Here is a 22,949-nt window from a genome sequence, read left to right on the forward strand (position 1 = left end):
TGGTTTAAGCCAGGTCTAGACTTTATTTTTAAGATCGTATTTATTTATTAATGAGAGACACAGGGAGAGAGGCAGAGACACAGGCAGAGGGAGAAGCAGGCTCCACGCAGGGAGTCCGATGTGGGACTTGATCCCAGGATCCTGGGATCACACCCTGGACTGAAGGCAGGCGCTAAACCTGAGCCACCCAGGTGTTCCTTTTTTTTTTTTTTTTTTAAAGATTTTAGGGTGTGTGTTCTAACAAAGCATTTTGTAGTCTTTATTGGATATAGCAAACGGTCTGAAAGATATAGTTTAAATGTGCATATATTTGGATATATGATGGACTTTCAAGATTAATAGAGACAGAAGGGAAATATGTTATCAGGACTGTTTAAAAAATCCCAAACACCAGAATTCTATTTAATGTACTTCTTCTACCAGTTGTGGTGATCTGAAAAGACTTGGGCTAAATGTTTCAAGTGATGTGATGTATTGTGTTTAATACCTAGGTATTTCAGACATTAATTGAAGCAAACGAGAGAGAAGAATTGTCAAATACTTATTCTTTATATACAATGCATTAAAATAATTTTTTAGATGTGGTTTCTCATCCTTCTTGGTCTTTTTCAAGGATATGTTTTTGTTGATAATTGGTATGGTTTTGCTTATATTAATTGTACCAATTTGTAGATCTATCTAATGGTCTCGGTTTGATACTCAAAGAAAGCCTTTATTACTATTGCCAGCAGATAGCACTAAATTTCCATTCATTAAACTGTTATTTTACACTTCTCAGCTCTTCTTCAATAACCTACCTCCTATTAACCATCTATTATTTAAAGATTGTGCCAAGAGAGAATAAATATGGCTACATGTTACATGTAGTAGGGTCTCACTTTTGAAGATTGCCTTTTAAATTACTTACTGGGACAACTACTGGTAACCTGATAAAAAATAAAGAAATCAGGGGCACCTGGGTGGCTCAGATGCTTAAACATCTGTCTGCCTTCCACTCAGGTCATGATCCCAGAGTCTTGGAATAGAGCCCCAAGCTCCCTGCTCATAGGGGTGTCTGCTTCTCCCTATTCCTCTCCACCCTGCTCGTGTGTGTTCTCTCTCTCTCTGTTTCTCTCTCAAATGAGTAAATGAAATCTTAAAAAAAAAAAAAAAAGAATAAAGAAAACATTAACAAGCATTCCAGTATTTCCATTTTTCCATACTGTCTGGTAGTGCCCTAGGCCAATCCTTGTTTCCTTTAATCTGAGCTATTGCAACAGCTTTCTAATGATTCCCTGTATTTAGTCTCTTATCATTCTAGTACATTCTATACCCTAATGCCCTATTATCTTAAGGAAAATTCAGATCATGTGACTTCTGTCCTCAAAACCTTTTGCCTATTAAATTTGAAGTAAGTTTTTAGCTTTTTGTGCTGAGCTCTTTTATGATCCCAAATGCATCTTTTAAAATTCCCCTTTCCCTTTTCTGTCCCTAATGATGCCTCTGCTCCAACCAGATTGACTAGTTCCCTGAACAAGATTTCCCTTTTCTTAACCTCCAAGGGTCTCTTTTTTCCTAATTTTTTTTATTATGGTAAAATATATAGAACATAAGGTTTACTATCTTAACCATTTAAAATGTACAGTCAGTAGTATTAAGTATATTCATATTGTTATTCCACCATCACTATCACCCACCTCCAGAACCCTTTTTATCTAGCAAAACTCAAACTCTACACCCATTAAACAATAATTTTGCTTGCGGTCATTTTGGCAGCACCTATACTAAAATTGGAGCAATACAGAGAATATTAGCATGGCTCTTGCACAAGGATGACATGCAAATTCCTGAAGCACTCCATATTTTTAGAAAAGAAAGAGGAGACATTATAGTGATACCACAGAAATACAAAAGATTATGAGAGGCTACTATGAATAAGTATATGACAACAAATTGGACAACGTAAGATAAATCCATGGATTTCTAGAAATAGGGAACCTACCAAGACCAATAATGATTAAGGAGATTGGATCAGTAATCAAAAAATTCCCAGCAAAGGAAAGCTTGAACCAGATGAATTACAGATAAATTCTACAAATATTTAAGGAAGAGTTAATGCCAATCCCTCTTTTTTTTTTTTTTTTAATGTATTTATGATAGTCACACACAGAGAGAGAGAGAGAGGCAGAGACATAGGCAGAGGGAGAAGCAGGCTCCATGCACCGGGAGCCCGACGTGGGATTCGATCCCGGGTCTCCAGGATCGCGCCCTGGGCCAAAGGCAGGCGCCAAACTGCTGCGCCACCCAGGGATCCCAATGCCAATCCCTCTTAAACTCATCCAAAATATTTAAGAGGAGGGAACATTCCCAAATTCATTTAATGGAGCTAGGGTTACCTTGATGCTAGTTAAATAAGGATACCACAAGGGAAAAAAACAACCACTACAGGCCAATATCCCTGATGAATACAGACATAGAAGTTCTTAACAAAATACTAGCAAACCAAATTCAATAGCATATTAAAAGGATAAGAGACCATGATTAAATGGAATTTGCCCTGGCATGCAAGAATTTTTCAACATAAGTAATACAAAAATGTGATACACCATATTAATAGAATGAAATATGAAAATCATAAAATCACTTCAATAGATGCAGAAAAAGCATTTGACAAATTCCACATACTTTCATTATAGAAACTATCAATAAAGTCAATATAAAAGGGACATATCTCAACATAATGAAGGCCATATATGGCAAGCCTGCAGCTAAAAGCATACTGATAGAAATTTGAAGAATCCCTCTAAGATCAGGGAAAAGACAAGGGTGTCCACTCTCCATACTCCTATTCAATGTACTACTAGAAGTCTTAGCCAGAGTAATTAGTCAAGCAAAGAAATAAATGGCATCCAAATTGGAAAGGAAGAACTAAAATTGTTTCCATTTGCTGCTGCTGCTGTGTCTTGTATAAAGAAAATCCTAAGGACTTCACCAAAAAACTATGAAACCCAAAGCTAAATAACCCAGTTAAGAAATGGGCAGAAGATATGAATAGACATTACTCCATAGAAGACATTCAGATGGCTAACAGACACATGAAAAAATGCTCAACATCACTCATCATCAGGGAAATACAAATCAAAATCATGGTGAGATACCACCACCTCACACCTGTCAGAATGGCTAAAAATAACACAGGAAGCAACAGATGTTGGTGAGGATGTGGAGACAGGGGAACCCTCTTACACAGTTGGTAAGAATGCAAACTGGTATAGCCACTCTAGAAAACGGTATGGAAATTCCTCAAAAAGCTAAAAATAAAACTACCTTATAACTCAGGATGTATACTAGTAGACACTTACCCACAGGATACAAAAATACAGATTTGAAAGGGCACATCCATCCCGATATTTATAACAGCATTTTCAACCATAGCTAAGCTATGCAAAGAGCTTAAATGTCCATTCACTAATTGATAAAGGTGTAGTATAGGGATACTTGGGTGGCTCAGTTGGTTAAGCATCTGCCTTCAGCTCAGGTCATGATTTTGAGGTCCTGGGATTGAGCTCCACATTGGGCTCTCTGCTCAGTGGGAAGTCTGCTTCTCCCTCTCCCTCTTTCTCTGTCCTTCCCCCCTCCCTACTCATGCTCTCTCTCTTCTGACAAATAAATTTTTAAAGAAGATGTAGTGTACACACATACACACACACGGAATGTTACTCAGCTATCAAAAAGGATGAGCTCTTGCCATGTGCAACAACATGGATGGAGCTAGAGTATATTATGCTAAGTGAAATAAGTCAGAGAAAGACAAATACCATATGATTTCACTCGTGTGGAATTTAAGAAACAAAACAGATGAATATATGGGAAGGAAAAAAAAAAGAGGGAGGCAAACCATAAGAGACTCTTAACTCTATAGCTAGAGTTCTCTATAGAACAAAGATTGATGGAGGGAGATGGGTGGGGAAATGGGCTAGATGAATAATGAATATTAATGACAGCACTTAACTATGATGGGCAGTAGATATTATTATAAATGATAAATCACTAAATCTACACCTGGAGCCAATTAATTAGAATCCAAATAAAAATTGGAAAAAAAAAGTGAATTCAGTAAAGTTGCAGGATACAAAATCAATATATAAAAGTCAGTTCTATTTCTGTATACTAATGATGATTAAAAAAAAAATCTCATTTAGAAAGTACCAAAAATAATAAAATACTTAGGAATAAATTTAATAAAAGTAGGGAAGGGAAAGATCTGTACACCAAAAATAATAAGACATTAAGGGAAGAAATTGAAGAAAACATAAATAAATGAAAAGATCCTGTGTTCTTGGATTGGAAGAGTTAATAGAGTTGAAATATTCATACTACCCAAAACCATTTACAGATTCAGTGCTATGCTTATCAAAATTAAAATTGTATCTTCATAGAAATAGAAAAAAATAGATCCTAAAATTTGTATGGAGCTACTGAAGATTCCAAATAGCCAAAGCAATCTTGAGAAAGAACAAAGCCAGAAGCATCACACTTCCGGATTTCACACTATATTAGAAAGCTATAGTAATCAAAACTTACTGTGCTATTTTATTGGCATAAAAACAAACACATAGACCAGTAGAACAGACTCCAAAGCCCAGTAATAAATCATGTGTATATAGTCAACTAATATTTGACAAAGCAGCCTTGAATACTCAGTGGAAAGAGGATAGTCTCCTCAATAACTGGTGTTGGGAAAACTGTATATTCATATGCAAAAGAGCAAAATTGAACCTTTATCTTACACCATTCACAAAAATTAACTCAAATGTATTAAAGATTTAAACATAAGACCTGAAGCCGTAAGACGGTCGAAGAAAACGGGGAAATATCTTGACATTGGAGTTGGTAAGGACTTTTTAGATATGACACCAGAAGCATAAACAAAAAAAGCAAAGATCAACAAGTAGAACTACCTCAAGGTAAAAAGCTCAGCACAGCCAAGGAAACAAAATGAAAGGGCAACCTATAGAATGAAGAAAATATTTGCAAATCTTATATCTGATAAGGGCTTAATATCCAAAGATATGTAAGGAATTCACACAACTCAATAGTTAAAAAGGGAGAGAAAGGGACAATGGATCTAAATAGACATTTCCCCAAACATCACTAATCAAGTAAATGTAAGAAAAAGCAAATCAAACCCACTGTATGATATCTCACGCCCACTGGAAATCTCCTGGAATTATCAAAAAGATAAGGGATAACAAATGCTGAAGAGAATACAAAGAAAACCCTTTCTACTGTTGGTGGGAATATAAAGGGGTGCAGTCACTGTCGAAAACAGTATGGAGTTTCCTCAAGATAGAACTACTGTATGATCCACAAGGAAGTGAAATCATTATTTCCAAAAGATATCTGCACCTCTATGTTTATTGCAGCATTTTCTACAATAGCCAAGACATAGAAACAATGAAGTGACCTTTAACAGATGAATGGATAAAGAAATGTGTTATATACATATATTCAATGGAATATTATTCATCCATGAAAAAGCAATATTGCCATTTGCAACAACATGGACGAACCCTGAGAACATTATGCTAAGTGAACTAAGCCAGGCAGAGGACAAAAACTGCATGATCTCCCTTATAAGCAGAGTCTAAAAATGCCAAACTTATAGAAGCAGAGAGAATAATAGTTGGTGGGGGAAATGAGACAAAAGTTAGGCAAAGGATACAAACTTCTAGTTATAAGAGGGAGTAAGTTCCAGAGATCTAATGTATATCATGGTGACTATAGTTAACAATACTCTATTGTTTGCTTGAAAGTTGCAATGGGAGTGAATATTAAATGCTCTCACCGTATTAACAATAAAACAGTAATTATACTAAAGAATGTGTTAACCTAATTGTGGTAAACATTAATATATACATGTATCAAATCACATTTTATATTTTGATCTCACACAATGTTAAATATCAACTGTATTTCAGTAAAGCTGGAGAAAGAACACAATAACTCCCTATTTCCCCATCTCTGTAGCCCCTGGCAGTCATCACTTTACTTTCTATATTGATGAATTTGGCTACTCTTGACTATGCTAGCTACCTATATATTACCTTTTTGTGACTGACTTATTTCACTTAGCACAATGTTTTCAAAGTTCATTCATGTTATAGCACGTGTCAGAATTTCCTTCCTTTTTAGGCTGAATAATATTCTGTGTATGTATACCACATTTTACTACCTTTCATCCATTGATGGACACTTGAGTTACTTCCACCTTTAGGTATTGTGAATAATGTTACCATGAACATAAGTATACAGATGTATCTTCAAGACCCTGCTCTCAATTTTTTGGAAATATATCCTGAAGTGTAACTGCTAAATCATATGCTGGTTCTATTTTTAATTTTTTGAGGGACTACTGGTTTCCTGGCAGTTCTTTTCCTAATCATGTCATTTTTACATTTTCACCAACAGCGCCTTTGTGTTCCAATTTCTCCACATCCTCAGAAACCCTTGTTATTTTCCTTTTTTTTTTTTTCTAAATAGTAGACATTCTAAAGGGTGTGAGGTGACATTTCATTGTGGTTTTGATTTGCATTTTCCTAGTGATTAGTGAGGTTGAGCATCTTTTCACATGCTTATAGGCCTTTTGCATGGCTGGTTCTTTTTTGTTTGTTTTTGTTTTTGTTTTTTTAAGAAAAGACTATTCAAGTCTTTTGCCCATTTTTAAATCAGATTGTTGTTGAATTTTAAGAGTTCTCTTGTATTGTGAATATTAATATAAATTGTCCTTCTTTGTCTCTTGTAATCTTTTTTTAATTTAAAATCTATTTTGCAAGATACTAGCATAGAGTGTCTTAATTTCTCCCTCACATTAGAACAGTATTGCTGGATACCAGATTCTTAGTTGATATTTTTTTTCTTCCAGCACTTTAAATATATTGGCCCACTGCTTTCTGGTCTCTAAAGTGTCTGATCAAAAACTGCTGATAATTTCATTGGGGATTCCTTGTATGTTATGAATCACTTATCTCTTGTGGCTTTCAAAATCCTTATTTTGTGTTTGGCTTCTGACAATTTGATTACAACATGTCTTGGTATGGGTGTCTTTGAGTTCATCCTTCCTGGAGATCATTGAACTTCTTGGTTATTTATATTCATGTCTTTAATTAAATTTGGGAAGTTCTTAGATATGATTTCTTCAAATAATCTCTCTGTCTCTTTATCTCACTCTTCTTGGACTCATATAATCTGTGTATTAGTCCACTTTGTGGTGTCCCACAGCTCCCTTAGGCCTTGTTCACTTCAATCTTTTTGTTTTTCCATTATTTTGACTTGATTATTTCAGTTGGCTTACCTTTAAATTTATTGATTCTTTCAGCTAAAATTCATCTTTGAATACCATTTGTAAATTTTTTATTTTAGTCATTGTAATTTTCAGCTCCAGAATTTCTTTTTGGTTCCTCTTAGGTTTTCCATCTCCCTACTTATATTTCCATTTTGTTAATATGTTATCTTCTTGACTTTTTCTACACTTGCTTTTAATTCTTGAGCATCTTTAAGACAGTTGTTTTAGTCTTTGTCCAGTAGGTTTGCCATGTGGTCTTTCCGTAGGATGATTTCTGTAGGTTTATTAGTTTATTCTTTTTTTTTTTCCTTTGAATGAGCCATACTTTGTTGTTTATTTGCATGCCTGTGATTTTTTTGTTGATAAATTGATATTTGAATCTTAAATGTGATCATTCTGAAATCAAATTCTTCCCCTTCCTCAGGGTTTAGTGCCTTTTGTTTGTTTGGTTGTTTTGATTCCTGTAGGCTGTTTCTGTTCTAGGCATAAGCTTGAGGAAAAATTAAGATCTTAAGATCTTAATTAAGATCTTAAAATTAAGATCTTTTGAGGGCTTTTCTTAGCCTGTGTCTTTCCCTGACCACATGTGTTGACTTTCTAAATTCTCCTATGTATATTATTGCTTTTTTATGTCCTAGTCTTTAAATGACTGACTCCCAAAAGAGAAAATGGAGAAAATTAAGGAAGGGAGAGAGAAGACAACCATGACTCTTTAAATCCTCTAGAAATTACTTCAGCTAGTAGGGGAAGGACTTGCAATAATATGGTAGTTGTGGTGGTAATGGGGTACAAAAATGGCTGCCTACCCTTGTGTCTGCACCTCCATGATCAGAAGCACTTATCAGTGATCAGAACACAATCCCTGATATTTGGAGGACAGGGTTTTTATTGTCCAACCTGGTCCCAATAAGCTGCCTGCATGGTGCTCCAGGCACCTGCATGGATGTGGGGTAAAGCATGGGTAGCCCTTGCTGAGCTAAGAGCTGAAATTGACTGCAATTGACTACAATTTGCCTTCCAAGCCTTCCCTTGGAATTTACAAGCCTTGGGATAGACTTCAGAATTTCAAAATAGTTGCATAGGTTAGATTCTGCCGATACAAATATTATCTAGGTGGAGGGATGTATTCCTGGTCCTTCCTACTCTGCCATCTGGAATTGTAATTCTAAGTTTTCATTCTTTCACTTGAAATATTTTTTTATTCCTCTTTTCTGCCAGGGTTAGTGAACAGAAGATGTGTATCATTGCTCCCAAATATCCATGAGATGTGACACACATCTTAAGACAAACACATAAAGAATACATGATTATTATATATGATGACAAATGCTCTGATGAAAAAAATACCTGGCCTATAATCTTGTCCTAGAAGAGTTTCCTACAACCAAATTCTCACAAGCATGTACTTCCTCTGAAATCTATTCTTGTTTTAATCCTTCCCTTCTATGATTTTATTTAGAATTTATTTTCACATATATAACATAATAGGTTTAGACAACATAATTCTGAATTTTATTAAAAGAAAATCTTCATTTTTGTTTTCTTTTTCCAATAAACACATATCAGGTTTGGCTACACCCCAGTGCAAGAAAGACTCAGCTGCCTGGCCAAGGACAACTCTATCTACATTGTAGCTAATATTGGAGATAAGAAGCCATGCAATGCCAGTGACTCTCAGTGTCCCCTCGATGGTCGTTATCAATACAACACTGATGTGGTGTTTGATTCTCAGGGAAAACTGGTGGCACGCTACCATAAGGTAAAATTAATTTGCAAACAGTTCAGTTACTAAGTATTTAACAAAATAAAGTGGACAAGAAAGAAAAATAATTAGTGTTGGTAAAAAGTATACTTCAGAAGCAGACTAGAGACAAAGCATAGTAAGTAATGATTAGGTGTGGTAAGCTCCTATGAAGAGGCTCAGGAGGCTTCCTATGCATTTAGGAACACAGGAATATATCTGTGGAAGTGTATGAAAATCAGCAGGAGGTACCTGCATTGACATATAATGTTGCCTTTTAGACTTTGTCCTTTTAAAGACATGCCTTGGCATTGGGTCAAGACTAGAAGGAAAAACTACCTACCAGAAAGACTTGGTTTTGAAGAGAAAGAAGCAAAGAAAGTTCTTTCTCCACAGAAAAGAGTTAAGTGTTCTTGGCAAATAGAAGTTATCTATTTCACTCCTATGTCTTTCTAAGATTCAAGAGGGCCTCAATAATTAAGGATTTCCTTCTACATATCTATAAAATGTGGATATTGAACCAAAGGCTCCTATCAGTTGTAGTAATCTCTGATTCTCTTACACTTTTTCCCTGTGAAGACAGTGGTCATGGATTAAATTGGCACTAAGAGATGTTGGCTTGCACCTTTTCAGGCACAGTAACACCCAGGCCAACTTCTGAAAAGAGACTTTTACCCACTTCATCTTCCGCTTCTTACAGCACAACCTTTTCATGGGTGAAAATCAATTCAATGTACCCAAGAAACCTGAAGTTGTGACTTTTGACACCAACTTTGGAAGATTTGGCATTTTCACATGCTTTGATATACTCTTCTATGATCCTGCTGTTACTCTGGTGAAAGATTTCCATGTGGATACCATAGTCTTCCCGACAGCATGGATGAATGTTTTGCCACATTTATCAGCTATTCAATTCCACTCAGCTTGGGCAATGGGCATGGGAGTCAACTTCCTTGCATCCAATATACATCACCCCTCAAAAAGAATGACAGGTAATGTGTAAGCTCTAAAATTTACAAACTTTTGTAATCAAAAAAGTACAAGAAAAAATATTTTTTCTAGCTAACATGTATACTCCTTAATATAATATTTTCTTAATTTTTGCATATCTAGCTGGTGACATACTGTAGAATCAGTCTCAATCCAAATTGTTTTGTAGATTTATTCAGTTTTTTTTCCATTTATATGTATACTTTTTTTTCCCCTTCAAAAATTCACCACTTCTTACATGAAAGTTTCTCTTATTGGCCTCTTAGTATCATACTTTGATTTCTTCTCACTTGTTGTCCTTTTCAATATATTTTACTATAATTAATGATGTATATAACTTAGAGTAAATGGTAATGTGAGTTTAAAATAACAATAACAACTATGCAATTCCATTTCACTTTTCTATTTTAAATGCTATTTCCAACATCACTTTCAGGAAGTGGCATCTACGCACCCGATTCTCCAAGAGCATTTCATTATGATATGAAGACAAAAGAGGGAAAACTTCTCCTCTCACAACTGGATTCTTATACACATCACCGTATCATGGTGAATTGGACTTCTTATGCCAGTAGTATAAAAGCATTCCCAACAGAAAATCAGGAATTTACAGGTACTGCTTTTTTTGATGAATTCACCTTCTTGGAGCTCACAAGAGTCACAGGAAATTACACAGTTTGTCAGAAAAAACTCTGCTGTCATCTAAGCTACAAGATGTCTGAAAAGAGAACAGATGAAGTTTATGCCCTAGGGGCGTTTGATGGACTACATGTTGTCGAAGGGAGGTATTATTTACAGGTAATGATTGTTTTGGTCGCAGGGAAGTTAACCAGATATAATACAGGACCCCCAGTTGAATTTGAATTGCAGATAAACAATGAATTATTTTTATTATAAGTATGCCTCAATTTTTTGGATACATGTACACTAAAAATTTTATTTGAAATTTGAGTTTAGTTGGGCATCTTGAATTTTTATGTGCTAAAACTTGAAATCCTAGTTGTCAGTATGATTTGAAACTGGCTAGAGAAAAGGCAGAAGATTTATTTACAGTACCTGTATTTAAAATGATATAATAATTAAGTTACAGATGACTTTAATGGTTGTTAACCTCTCATATTTCCTTCCTGAATAAATTTATCCATTTTTTTGATATGTCCACTAAAGCTTATCATTGCATGTTTCATTAAGAGCTTGACACTAAGTATGTCCTGGAGACATATATACAGTTGACCTCTGAGATATGTAGTAGATAGTTCACTTCCCTCAACATTAAAGGGGGAACTATTATAGCCTGGTGAGGTGTGACCCCTATGAGCAAACAACTTTCATATTCCTCTCATTCTGTTCTCCTCTTCCCTAAACTGGCTCCCATCCTATTTCAAGGCTTCCTGTTGACATTTCAGCCCCATCCAATCCATTTCCTGCACTCTAGTTACAAAAATTGCTAAAAGCCATTTCTGATTATTTTATTCTCTTGCTTAAAATCCCTCACTGTCTTCTAGTGGGCAAATCAAATTCCTTAACAAAACATACTCATAAATTCTTGACATGTGCCATTTCCTAGTCTCCATTGTCTTCTCTCACTTCTCTCACATGTGCCCTGGGCTTCTCTCATATTGAGACCTTTCCTCTTCCCCATTGTGTGGGCATCTGCAGACCCTATGCATGTGTGCACAGGTGGTTTCCTTTATCTATGATGGCCCCAACTATTCACCATTCACAGTGCTTTTCAAGTATTGTCTTCACGAAGAAGGCTGCCCTGGCACTTTCGGTAGTACCACTCCCACCTCCCTACCTGGTCTAGGTACTTCAGACATCCTATGCTCAGCTTTATCAGGGACATATTATGTGAAATTATCCACATACTCATTTAAGACTGAAAACTATTGAGTGCTGGACCTAAACCCATTGTACAATATTCTGTTTGCTATATGACAAACACTTTACCAATGCTTGCTCATTTGGACATTTACTTTAGTGCCTACTGCATAGTAGGTATATATTCAGTGCTACTGGATATGAAGATGAATAAGTAAAGGCCCTTCTCTTGAAGAATTTAGTAGCAGGGATAGACATATGAATAAATAAGGTCAATACAGGTGGCATGTGATAGAACTTAGAATCCACATTTTGTTGTAGGAATACTAACAAGCTCTACCTGGCCTAATCTGGAGATTCAGGGAAGTTTCCAGAGACATGATATATAGACTTATGCTTTTATCCAAATGAAAAGAGTGGAAAGAAATTCTAGACAGAATGGAATTTGAGCAAGTGTGTGGATGTGTCAAGAAGTAGGGTATGCAGGTCATTGTTATTAAGGCATAATGTAAGAAACAAGGGTTGGTGGAAGATGAACCTAGAGGCAGGATCACATTTGACAGAATCTTACCAGTCATTCCTAAAGTTTGGACTTTATTTTCTGGGTGACAGTCTTCTGTTGGAAGGTGTTCAGCAAGGGAATGATGTTATCAGATCTGCTGTTGAGTAGATCACTGTGGCATGATGAAACTAGGGCAAAAAGGCTACTTAGATTACTAGAATAGTCCTATCAGGACCTGTACCAAGATTATGTTGGAATAAGAGCAGGGTTTGGAGTCAAGCAATATTTAGAAAACTTAACTTAGTAGTTAATTTGATACAGAATAGGAAAGCAGAATGAGGCAACTGGAGTGTGCCAGGTTTCTGGCAAGAGTAGCTGGGTGAATATAATGCTCTGACAGACCAGAATGCTAGAGTGGGAGCAGATTGAGTGGCAGTGGGGAGATGCTCAGATCATTTTGGATGTTGGTTTTGAAGTATTTTTGGAACATTCACCTGGAACCATGGTACCCAATATCACCAGCAGAATCTGGGGCAGCACCCCAAATCAAACATGTTAATATGACTGATGGAAAACATGGGACTATTTACCCTAAATAGCTTAAATAAAAACATAATAGCCTTATATTAGTTCAAATTAGGTCACAATGTCGAATGCTACAAAGCCTTTATTTTTAGAGAAGTCTGATCTTGAGATTGAGGATGAGGGATTTTGGTATTATATTCATAATCTTTTATAGTCTAACTGTGATGATAATTAATGCTAGAAAAATCCCTAACACCAAAATCTATTTCTTAACTGAGAGAAGAGAAATTAAAGGAAATAAGGATACAATAACTCCACATCTTGCCACAGAGATTTCCCAAGTATTCTAGAGTGAATTTTAAGGACGTGGGTAAAGAAGGAGCTTGTAGCATTTTTTAGAGTAGAAGATGGTAAAATATTGGATAAAGATTTACAGCAGTTGTTATGGGAGAGTGGGAGAAGGAGCAGCCTACATCTGACACCATCTACCTGGAGCCAGTGCAGAGTCCACACAGTAAGGACTTGGTCTCACAAGTCTGGTCCCCTCTCCGCTTGAGACTAGTGGCAAGTCTAGGTGCTTTCTGACCTGACTGTAAATCAGGGGTTCCCATATCCCTGCCTTGGATTTGCTAATGTTCTGGAATGGCTCATAGAACCCAGGAAAGTGCTTTATGTACTACTAACAATTTATTACAGAGGACATTTTAAAGAATACATATGAACAATCGAGGACATGATACATAGTGCAAGATCTGGAAGTGTCCCAAGCATAGGAGTTTCTGTCCCCATGGAGTTTTTGGCTTGTGCTACCTTCCTGGCATGTAAATATGGCATTCTTGTTTGCCAGCCTGAAATCTCTCTAAACCCCATACTTTAGTAGTTCCTATGGAGGCTTAATTTCATGGACACAATTGATTCAATCATTGACCATTGGTGATTAATTTAACCTCCAGCTCCTGTCTCCTCCCCAGAGATGGGGGTGTGAATGATGAGACTTACATTTCCAACTCTCTTACCAGATGGTAACCATTTCCATTCTGTGATTATTAAAGGCTTTCCAAAAATCTCATCATTAACATGAACTCAGGTGTGGTGGAAAGAGGCTCATTATGAATAAAAAAAGTGCCTCCTTTCACATCTCCCCTCTTATCACTAAGGAAATTCCAAGGATTTTAGGGCCTTCTATGTCAGGAACTAGAAAAAGACCGAATATATATTTCTTGCTATAAATCACAATACCACACACTTCCTTTGTTCTAAGTTCTGGGAAGAGAGTGAGTGGGTGATGAAATGTTTTCAACTTAAAAGACGGAAAATGCCTTTCTTTTCATATTTAATGGAGTATATCCCTAGGTATGGAAATCAAGGTCATTGTATTGCTACAATGAGAATTCTTGAGTTATTTTGATTCCTGATCCTTTGTATATGTATCCCTATTCCTCCTGGTTTCTCAGAAATCTTTTAGAATTTCCTCCCCTCCATTTCTTCTTTTGGAACTCCTGTTATCGGGGACATGTGTCTTTTGGATTGGTCTTCTAATTTTTTAAACTTTTCTTTGCTATTTCTTTTCATTTTCTCCATTTGCTTTCTGAGAGTTTTTCTCCTCTTGATCTTCCAAGGCTTGCATTGAGTCTTTTATTTTTGCTGACATGTTTTTATTTTTGAAGAATTACTTTTTTGCTTTATGAGTTTTTGTTTGTATTTTTTTGCTGATGTTTTCTGGATACAGTATTTAGCTCTCTGAGGCTATTAAGGAAATCTTTTTTTCCTTGGAGTTTCTTCCCCTTAAATGCTTTCTTTTCCCCTCAAATTTCCTTTATCTACTTATTTTGCTCTCCCTTTCATGTTAGAAGCTTTCCTCATATATAGGGTTACCCTTTAACATTACCAAAAACTTACTGAAAAGTTGAGCATAGGAGTGATACTTGCCAATTTTAAGCTTCACTGGAGAATAACTATCCAGGCCTTTTGTTAAAGAAATCCCTGAGTTAAGTATATTTGGAGACTTCCTCTTGAGATGGGTCAGGTTACTCAGGTTTTAAAATTCTTCTAATTCCCTTCCTTAATAGTGTTGCTTAATTTTGCAAACTAAAATACAAGATGGCTTGGTAAATTCAAAGTTTGGGTAAACAACAAATATTTTAAAAGATACAAGTATGTTCCATGCAATATTTGGGACATACTTAAACTGAAAACTATTTTTGGTATTTTTAGTTTATCTAAACTTCAAATTTAACAAGACTCCTTTCCTGTATTTATCTGGCAATTTTATTTCTTTTTTTTATAAATATATTTTTTAAGACTTTATTTATTTATTCATAGAGATGCAGAGAGAGAGAGAGAGAGAGGCAGAGACACAGGCAGAGGGAGAAGCAGGCTCCATGCAGAGAGCCCGACGTGGGACTCGATCCCGGGTCTCCAGGATCATGCCCTGGGCCGCAGGTGGCGCTAAACCGCTGCGCCACCGGAGCTGCCCTGGCAATTTTATTTCTAAAGGGTTAATTATTTGCTGGCAGCATTTAGAGAGCCAGGTGGGAGCAATGACCTTGCCAGATGTGGCCCTGGGGGAAGGAGATGGTCACAACATTTACTAGGTTTCATTCATGAAATCCCCTTCAACTAGGTTATTTAAAACCTCCACTAAACATAATCTGCTTTACCCTTTCTGGAAATAAATGCTCCACCTTTTATGGGAAGAAGGTAAGGACAGCTTCACATCCATGATGGGGGACTCAGTATCTGAGGCATCCTTAACTTCCCACAAATTTTCCTTACTTTAGCCAGTACTTTACTGGCTCCTGAGGCACTTAGTGCTTCCAGAAATGGAATCTTCTGAGTATTCTGCAGTGTAGATAGGGTTGATTCTTGGCTCTCCCATTGCCAGTTTAGGACTTGGCAATTAGGTCTGCTAAATCATTTGCTACTTCTGCATCAACCACTCCAGCTTCCAACATTGTACCATGATCTATCCTCCCATTCTGTCCTTGTGAGTTTATGTCTTAAAAAAACAAGCAAACAAACAAAAACCTAATGTTGGTTTCAGTAAGATGTCAAGAAAATAAAATAAGAGCGTATGTTCATTTTACCTTAACCTGAAATCTTATTGTATCCCATCTTAACACATTTGCTCTAAAGCATTTATTCTCCAACTTCAAAAGTAGAAGCAGGGGGACCAGTTAGAGATTATTGCTTTAGTCAGGCAGGAGGTGAAGGTGGTTTGAAATAAGACTTGGAAGATGCAGCAAGATAGAGTTAAATAAATAGGATCTTCCTTTTGAGGACTTTGCATCTGCACAGAGAGATGACTCATATACTTAAAGTTTACATTCAATAAGTATGTAGCAGGCCAGTGTAGTTAGTTTAACTATGTAGTACAGTGAGAACTGTGTCAGTTCTTGCTTAGATATAAAGTCTATGACTTTTCCAATTCACAGGGATTGCCTCTAGATCAATTCTAGGGTTCATTACAACTTTAAAGTTCTCTTATTGTGTCAAATAGGCAAAAATGTAGAGATTATAGTGTCTAGATGTATCCTTTAAAAAAATAGAATATTTGATTATAAAAGCATTGCTAGCTTGAGAATGATGAGGGTATAGCTGTTCACGGCTAAAGATGAGGTCTCTGATTGTTTCTTTAAGAAATTTAATCTGTTTGACTGTGAGTTGCAGAAAGCACTAGGTAGGGTCTGAAGTCCTTTATTTTTATTACTAGCTGAAGTAGCTATGTATCAATGAACTGGATTAATGTAATGGAAAAAAAGTATTTTATCAAACAAAGGGGCATAGATATGATTTCTAGTTCTGGAGGGTATATGCTTAAGGCTTACTGGTTTGCATTTACTTTCCTAGATTTGTACTCTGCTGAAGTGTAAAACAGCACATGTACATACTTGTGGTGGCGCAGTTGAAACTGCTTCTACCAGGTTTGAAATGTTTTCCCTCAGTGGTACTTTTGGAACCCAGTATGTTTTCCCTGAGGTGTTGCTAAGTGAAACTCAGCTTGCACCCGGAGAATTTCAGGTAAGAACTTTTGCTTAATATTGACAATTCATTTTATGTAAGAGGAAACACTTCTTGAGTACAAAACCTTCTTAAGTGTTTACAAATATCACAAAATATAATATATATATATATATATATATATATATATATATATATATATATTATTGTGGAGACTATTGGAAAGAGGCTGAGCTGTTTGGGATCTGTTGAATAGGAAGAAGATTCAAGCAGGGTTTCAGGATTGGCCCCACCAGAGGGAAACTCTTCAGCTTTTGGGCAGTGATAGCTTAGCAAAGTTAAAGAGAATTCCTCTCATTGTGCGGGGAAGGCCTTCTGTGATTCATGAGTGAAAAAGAAAGAAGGAACAGCTGAGGAGAGAGAATCTGACAATGGCTGAAATAGGCAAGAAAGCTATCACTTTTTTGAAAGTCCAGAAATATTTCCTTAACATACAAGCTCTGCCCAGCCATATTCTTCCCTTGACATTCCTGTGCGTTCTGCTTTTATTCCCCCTTCCTTGTAGGAACAGGTACTGTGGGGCACTAGGGACAATGAACAGGTTGGGAGACTGTGGTGAGTGAGTGGCAGAGATGACAGAGGCTCAGCTCAAATCCCCTCAATCAATCCCATCTGTCCACTTGGAGGAGCCTATTATGTCTGAGAGGACTAGACCAGATTTCTCTTAGATACTCCCAAACCCATTGCTTTAGGCTTGTCGACTCATGGAATACTTCTTCAAATAAGTAAATGGTAAGATATTGATTATAGCCATTTCAATAATAAATGAATCAGTGCTGATTCCATGGCTCTGATTCTTCTTATACTCTATACCATTTCAACATTATTTTTATTGTTTCTTCACCTAGTTGTACTGAATTTTAGAAGCTGTTGTGGGGTGGTATAACTTACAGGGAGACTCAGTCAACTCCTCTGTGTTTTAATTAGGTGTCAAGCGACGGGCGGTTGTTTAGCATGAAGCCACTCTCTGGACCCCTCTTGACCGTTACTCTGTTTGGGAGAATATATGAGAAGGACCAGACATTAAAGGCTTCATCAGATCCCAGGTCACAAGTACCAGGAGTAATGCTCTTAGTCATAATACCGATTGTGTGCTCATTAAGTTGGTAGAATATTTTCATTTGTTCTCTTTTATTTTGTGTAATTTAAAAAATGATGGATGAGAAAAGAATGAAGACCATAACAGTGGTCATGGTCTCTTGTACAAGCAAATACAAGTATATTTACATATATAGTTCACTGTTTTTTAGACACACACACACACACCCACCCCAGATAATAGATGCCAGATAAACTGTGACATAATTTTGAAAGTAAAATCTGTAAAATGAGAGTAACAGTTTTACCCATATTTTACAGGATTTCTTGGGGGTGAGAATTAAATAATTGAATACATTTAAAGTCCTTAGGCAAGTTTCTGGGTCTGGTATGTGTGCTAGCTATTATAACTGTGTGACTATCACAATAAAAGCATGTGTGATATATTTATTGCTAAAGTTATATTACTTCTGATTGTCTAAAGTGTAAACATTTTCTTATGGCTTAGCCACCATGCATATTTCAGTTAGAAAATCAGTGAACTCAACCTTAGCTAATTGGTTTTGGCTCCATACCTAGCAATAATGTACTCTAGAAGGCAACTAGGCTTGCACCTAGGAATCTATTAGCGTGTCTTCACATTTTTGCACATTTTTCAGTGTCTCTGTAGTGTTTTGCCTATTTTATCAGCCTACAAGCATATTAATAGGGTGGTTCTAAACCAGGCACTTACTGAATTTGATTCTGTGAAGCCTGTGAGCTAAGAAAGTTTCTAAGTGGTTGAAAACCAAAGAAGAGCAAAATGAAGAATAATATTTTGTGACACATGAAAATGATCTGAAATTCAAGTTTCAGTCTCCATACCTAAAGTTTGATTGAACACACCACATTCTTTAAGCATTGTTGATGGCTGTTCCTATGCTATGGTGCTGAAGTTGGGTTGTTATGATACAGACCCTATGGCCAGAAAAGCTGCAAATATTTACTGCCTGGCCTTTAATAGAAACAGTTTGTTGACTCCTGCTCTGAAGTGTTAAATAACAATGGAGTTTAGTATTGAAAACCTTTAAAACATCTCAGTGGGCAAATTGCCTCTAAGTGTCTTTCTTGTAATTCTTTCATAAAAGGAGGAATAAGATAGTTTTATTTGCTTTGTATGATATGCCATCACAGATACACATACACACAAAAGATTACCCTGATTAACTTACAACCAAATGTGCTAAGTAGATTAATGCCCCAAATAAGTGAAGATAATTTTTGAACATGATTGATATTTATTTACTATAAGATACATAAAAGTCTTTGTTTTTTTTGCATTTAATATGTTCTAAAATTCTGAGAGAATGCATATTAGTTTTTATTTTCAAATTTTTTCCTGGAAATCAACTGAGAACTACTGATATGAACATACTATCTGATATTTTCCCCTGTGGCAAACTTACTAGCCTGTTTTAAAGTGATTTTTCTTAAAGTTAAATGTTACAAGTAGTGAATCTATTTTTTTCAAAATGGTATTTACTACATCTGTACCCAGCTCTGATTACTTGTTCATTCTGGATTTCTTTAAGCCATATGTATGTATTTTATGATAGTTTTGATATGCTTTTTAACTGTAATTTTTATTTCCTCTGCATAATTCATGATGCTCTTTTAATACACACATGGAATCATGGAAATTCTCCATGATTAACTGTTTTGTTGCTATTGATTCTTGAATCCTTCTTTCCTTCTTTCCTTCCTTTCTTCCTCCCTCCCTCCCTCCCTTCCTCCCTCCCTCCCTCCCTCCCTCCCTCCCTCCTTCCCTTCTCCCTTCCCCTCTCTCCTTCTCTCTCTCTCTCTTTCTCTTTCTTTCTGAGAGAGAGCACATGAGTGGGAGGGAGGGGCAGAGGGAGAGAATCTTAAGCATTCTCCTCACCTGGTGCAGAATCCGATGTGGGGCTTAATTTCATGACCCTGAGATCATGATCTGAGCCAAAATCAAGAATTGGACAGTTAACTGACTGAGCCACCTGGGTGCCCCTGATTCTTGTATTATTTCTTATACAATTTCTGAGCATTGTCACTTATAATAAATTTGAATCCATTCCCACTTGTACTGTAACATATCTCTTATTCAGCTCTGCTTTAAGTCTTCCAATGATTTTACTTATTTGCTCTTTTAGTTTATCTAAACAAGTCTCATAGACTGAATTTTGTGCCCTCTCAAATTCATATATTGAAGTTGAACTTCATACCTCAGACTGTGACAGATCTGAAGATAGGGTCTTTAAAGAGGTAAAATGACAGCATTAGGGTGGACCCTAAACCAATATCACTGGTGTTCTTGTAAGAAGAGAGGACTAGGACATAGACATGCACAGAGTGGAAACTATATGAAGACACAAAGGAAGATGGACATCTACAAGGCAAGGATAGAGGCCCTCAGAAGAATCAACCCGCTGATACCAATTTGATTTATATTTCTAGCCTCCAGAATCTTGAAGCAATAAATTTTTGTTGTTTAAGCTAATCCATGGTACTTTATTATGGCAGCCCTAGCAAACGAATACAAATTCCAATCCCCTTCTTTTGTATTTCCACCACAAATTGAATCTTATACAAAATGGTTACCTGGCTAAGGATATCCAGCTAGCCAGGTTCCCCAAGACTCAACTAGATCCTCTTAGAGAAGCACTGGTGATGAACTGATAGTGAAACCATCAGACATTGAAAATCTTCTGCAGTTTGGAAATCAGAAAATCACATTGATGAAATCATGTAATTAATCTGACCTTAAGTGTTCTTTTTCAGTAAGGGCAGAATCTGTTGACATTATACAATTTAGTGAAATGAAGAACACTTTTTAATTCAAAGCATCTCTCAACTGGTAGACAATCCACATAGCCCTGAAATTGCCCAATGCTGTACAAAACATGCCCTTCTGGAAAAGAGAGCGGGATCCATACCAGCAATACAGCATTTTGAAATAAACATTTTTGTGGCAGGTGTTTTTCTTAAAAAAATACTACAATAAATATGAGTAAAATTCATCTGGTGATTTTTGGGTGACATTAACTGACTTCCAAAAAAAGACCTAGTAGAAAATAAACCCCTGGGAATTTAGAAACAGCAATCATCATGGCAAGCACTAATACCATCATACAAGTTCAGTTTAAAGAAGAAAATTGTTGTAGTGGTGATAAGTTCAAAGTAGTAAAGCTTCAAAAACTTTGCATGCTTTTTTCTGTTCAATTTTGACAATTATATTAGCTATCCATTGTAGCATGGATAATTACTGTCAATGTAACAGCTTAAAACAACATTTATTTTCTTACAGTTTCTACGAGTCAGGATGTTCTGGTTTAAGGTCTCTCTTAAAGTTGTCATCAACCTGCCCAGTGTGGTGCAGTCATCTCAAATTCTGTTGGAGCTGAAGACTCTGGGCCTCAGTTTCTTGCTGGAAGTTGGCTGATGCCTTTGTTCCTTATGCGTGGGCTGCCTGAAAGTTTTCACAACAATGCAACCGGCATCTCCTAGAGTGAGTGATGAGATAGGCAGAATAGAAGTAGAAAGAGAGAGAAAAACAGAGATGAAAGGATGGAAATTTCAGTCTTTTATAGCTTAATTGTGGAAGTGATATCATTTCTGTCATATGCTATTAGTCACACAGACCAACAGTGGTATGATGTGGGAGTGAATCACACAAAGGTGAGAATATCAAGAGGCAAGGATCAAATATACTCCTAATATTTATATCTGAAAGGTATTGGGTAAAGAACTTTCTACAATTACTTTCTATAATAAAGATTAAATAATTTAATGATTTCTGCTTCTGATGCTCAAATTGATTGGATTAACTCATTTGTGGCAATACCATCTTCTCCAGATATATACCTGTCACTTTTATATTCACTTCTTAGAATCCTACTTTATAAGAGAATGAATATACACTGAAAAGTAAAATAGTATAATGGCATAAATTCCAGGATCATTAATTCATGAAATGACACTACTTGGGAAAAGAGTCTTAAGAACATCAGCATATTTAACTGTGTTTTTTTTTTTTTAATCAGCAAGGATTTTTTTTTTCTAATAATCTATAAAAAAATATAGTGGAAGTGGAAAAAATTGAAATAATTGAAATGTTCTGAATATCAAGATGAATATGGAAAAAATTATCTAGAAAATCAGCACACTGTGGGAAATTCACTATTGTAAATTGTTGCCCTAGTTTATCCCTCTTCTCCCCTCCCAATGGGAAAACAAACAAACAAAAAGAGATGTACTGGGTCATCCTCTGTTCTGGGACCTTGGGCAGAGGGGGCAGGCAGTAAGAAATACCCAAAGGCTGCCCCCTATAGCTCCAAGTGCGTGCAAAACCTGGGTCAGAGATTCCAGTTCAATAAGAAATTAGCATTCAAAGTGAAGTGTCTTAGGATAGGTTCAAAAAGACTATCCTTCCTGAAATGTAGAAGCTGAATTCCCCTTTATTCCATTCTTCTATTTGTTGTGGCCAAAGAAGAGATATACAGACAATCCTCTAAAACTCCTCCCTGTAATAGTTATGAAAATATTCAGGGTTGGTGTCATCAGGATGATTTTATTTATCAGTCAACCTATTTTCTGAAAAAAGTTTTAAGAGATTTATGAGACCTGCTAGCGTTTGGTCTGTTCTCAGGACTTTGAACTGAACACAATTTTTGAAGTATCACTTTGCTTTTTGGGCTCCATACAATATTAGTTTCTGTAACTATTATTTACTGGGTTTCTTAATTCCAGGGGCTATGCTAGGCTCATAAAATATAAATGCTTCAGCTGATACTTAGATATAAGTGGCCTGAGATATAATATTTAGCACTGTTGTAGAGAACTGTACGAAGATTTCTATAGAGTCACTTGACTTGCTTCTAGATTCCACACCCAAGGATTGCTGCATGTCTTTTTCAAGGCTAGTAAAAGGCATTGTTGTCATATCCACTACTTATACCCTGTCTGCTAATACAGCC

General features: G+C 36.2%; 1 protein-coding gene and 1 non-coding gene across 11 annotated transcripts in view; both read left to right on the forward strand.

Moving 5' to 3' along the window:
• Positions 1 to 20,053, forward strand: part of VNN1 (vanin 1) — a 36,823-nt gene extending 16,770 nt beyond the window's left edge. For all 10 annotated transcript variants that reach the window (XM_072720870.1, XM_072720886.1, XM_025997839.2 and 7 more), the window contains 5 exons: positions 8,891 to 9,083; positions 9,766 to 10,057; positions 10,492 to 10,853; positions 16,753 to 16,923; positions 17,851 to 20,053. In XM_072720870.1, coding sequence (XP_072576971.1) covers positions 8,891 to 9,083; positions 9,766 to 10,057; positions 10,492 to 10,853; positions 16,753 to 16,923; positions 17,851 to 18,033 — 1,201 coding nt within the window. In that variant the 3' untranslated portion in view covers positions 18,034 to 20,053. The remainder of the gene's footprint in view (positions 1 to 8,890; positions 9,084 to 9,765; positions 10,058 to 10,491; positions 10,854 to 16,752; positions 16,924 to 17,850) is intronic.
• On the forward strand, positions 1,743 to 1,846 carry LOC112919539 (U6 spliceosomal RNA). The gene has a single exon (XR_003234920.1). It is a non-coding gene; the product is annotated as a U6 spliceosomal RNA (small nuclear RNA).
• Positions 20,054 to 22,949: the final 2,896 nt, after the last annotated feature.

Source organism: Vulpes vulpes, chromosome 1, assembly GCF_048418805.1.
Source record: "Vulpes vulpes isolate BD-2025 chromosome 1, VulVul3, whole genome shotgun sequence".
Classification (NCBI taxonomy): Eukaryota; Metazoa; Chordata; class Mammalia; order Carnivora; family Canidae; genus Vulpes; species Vulpes vulpes.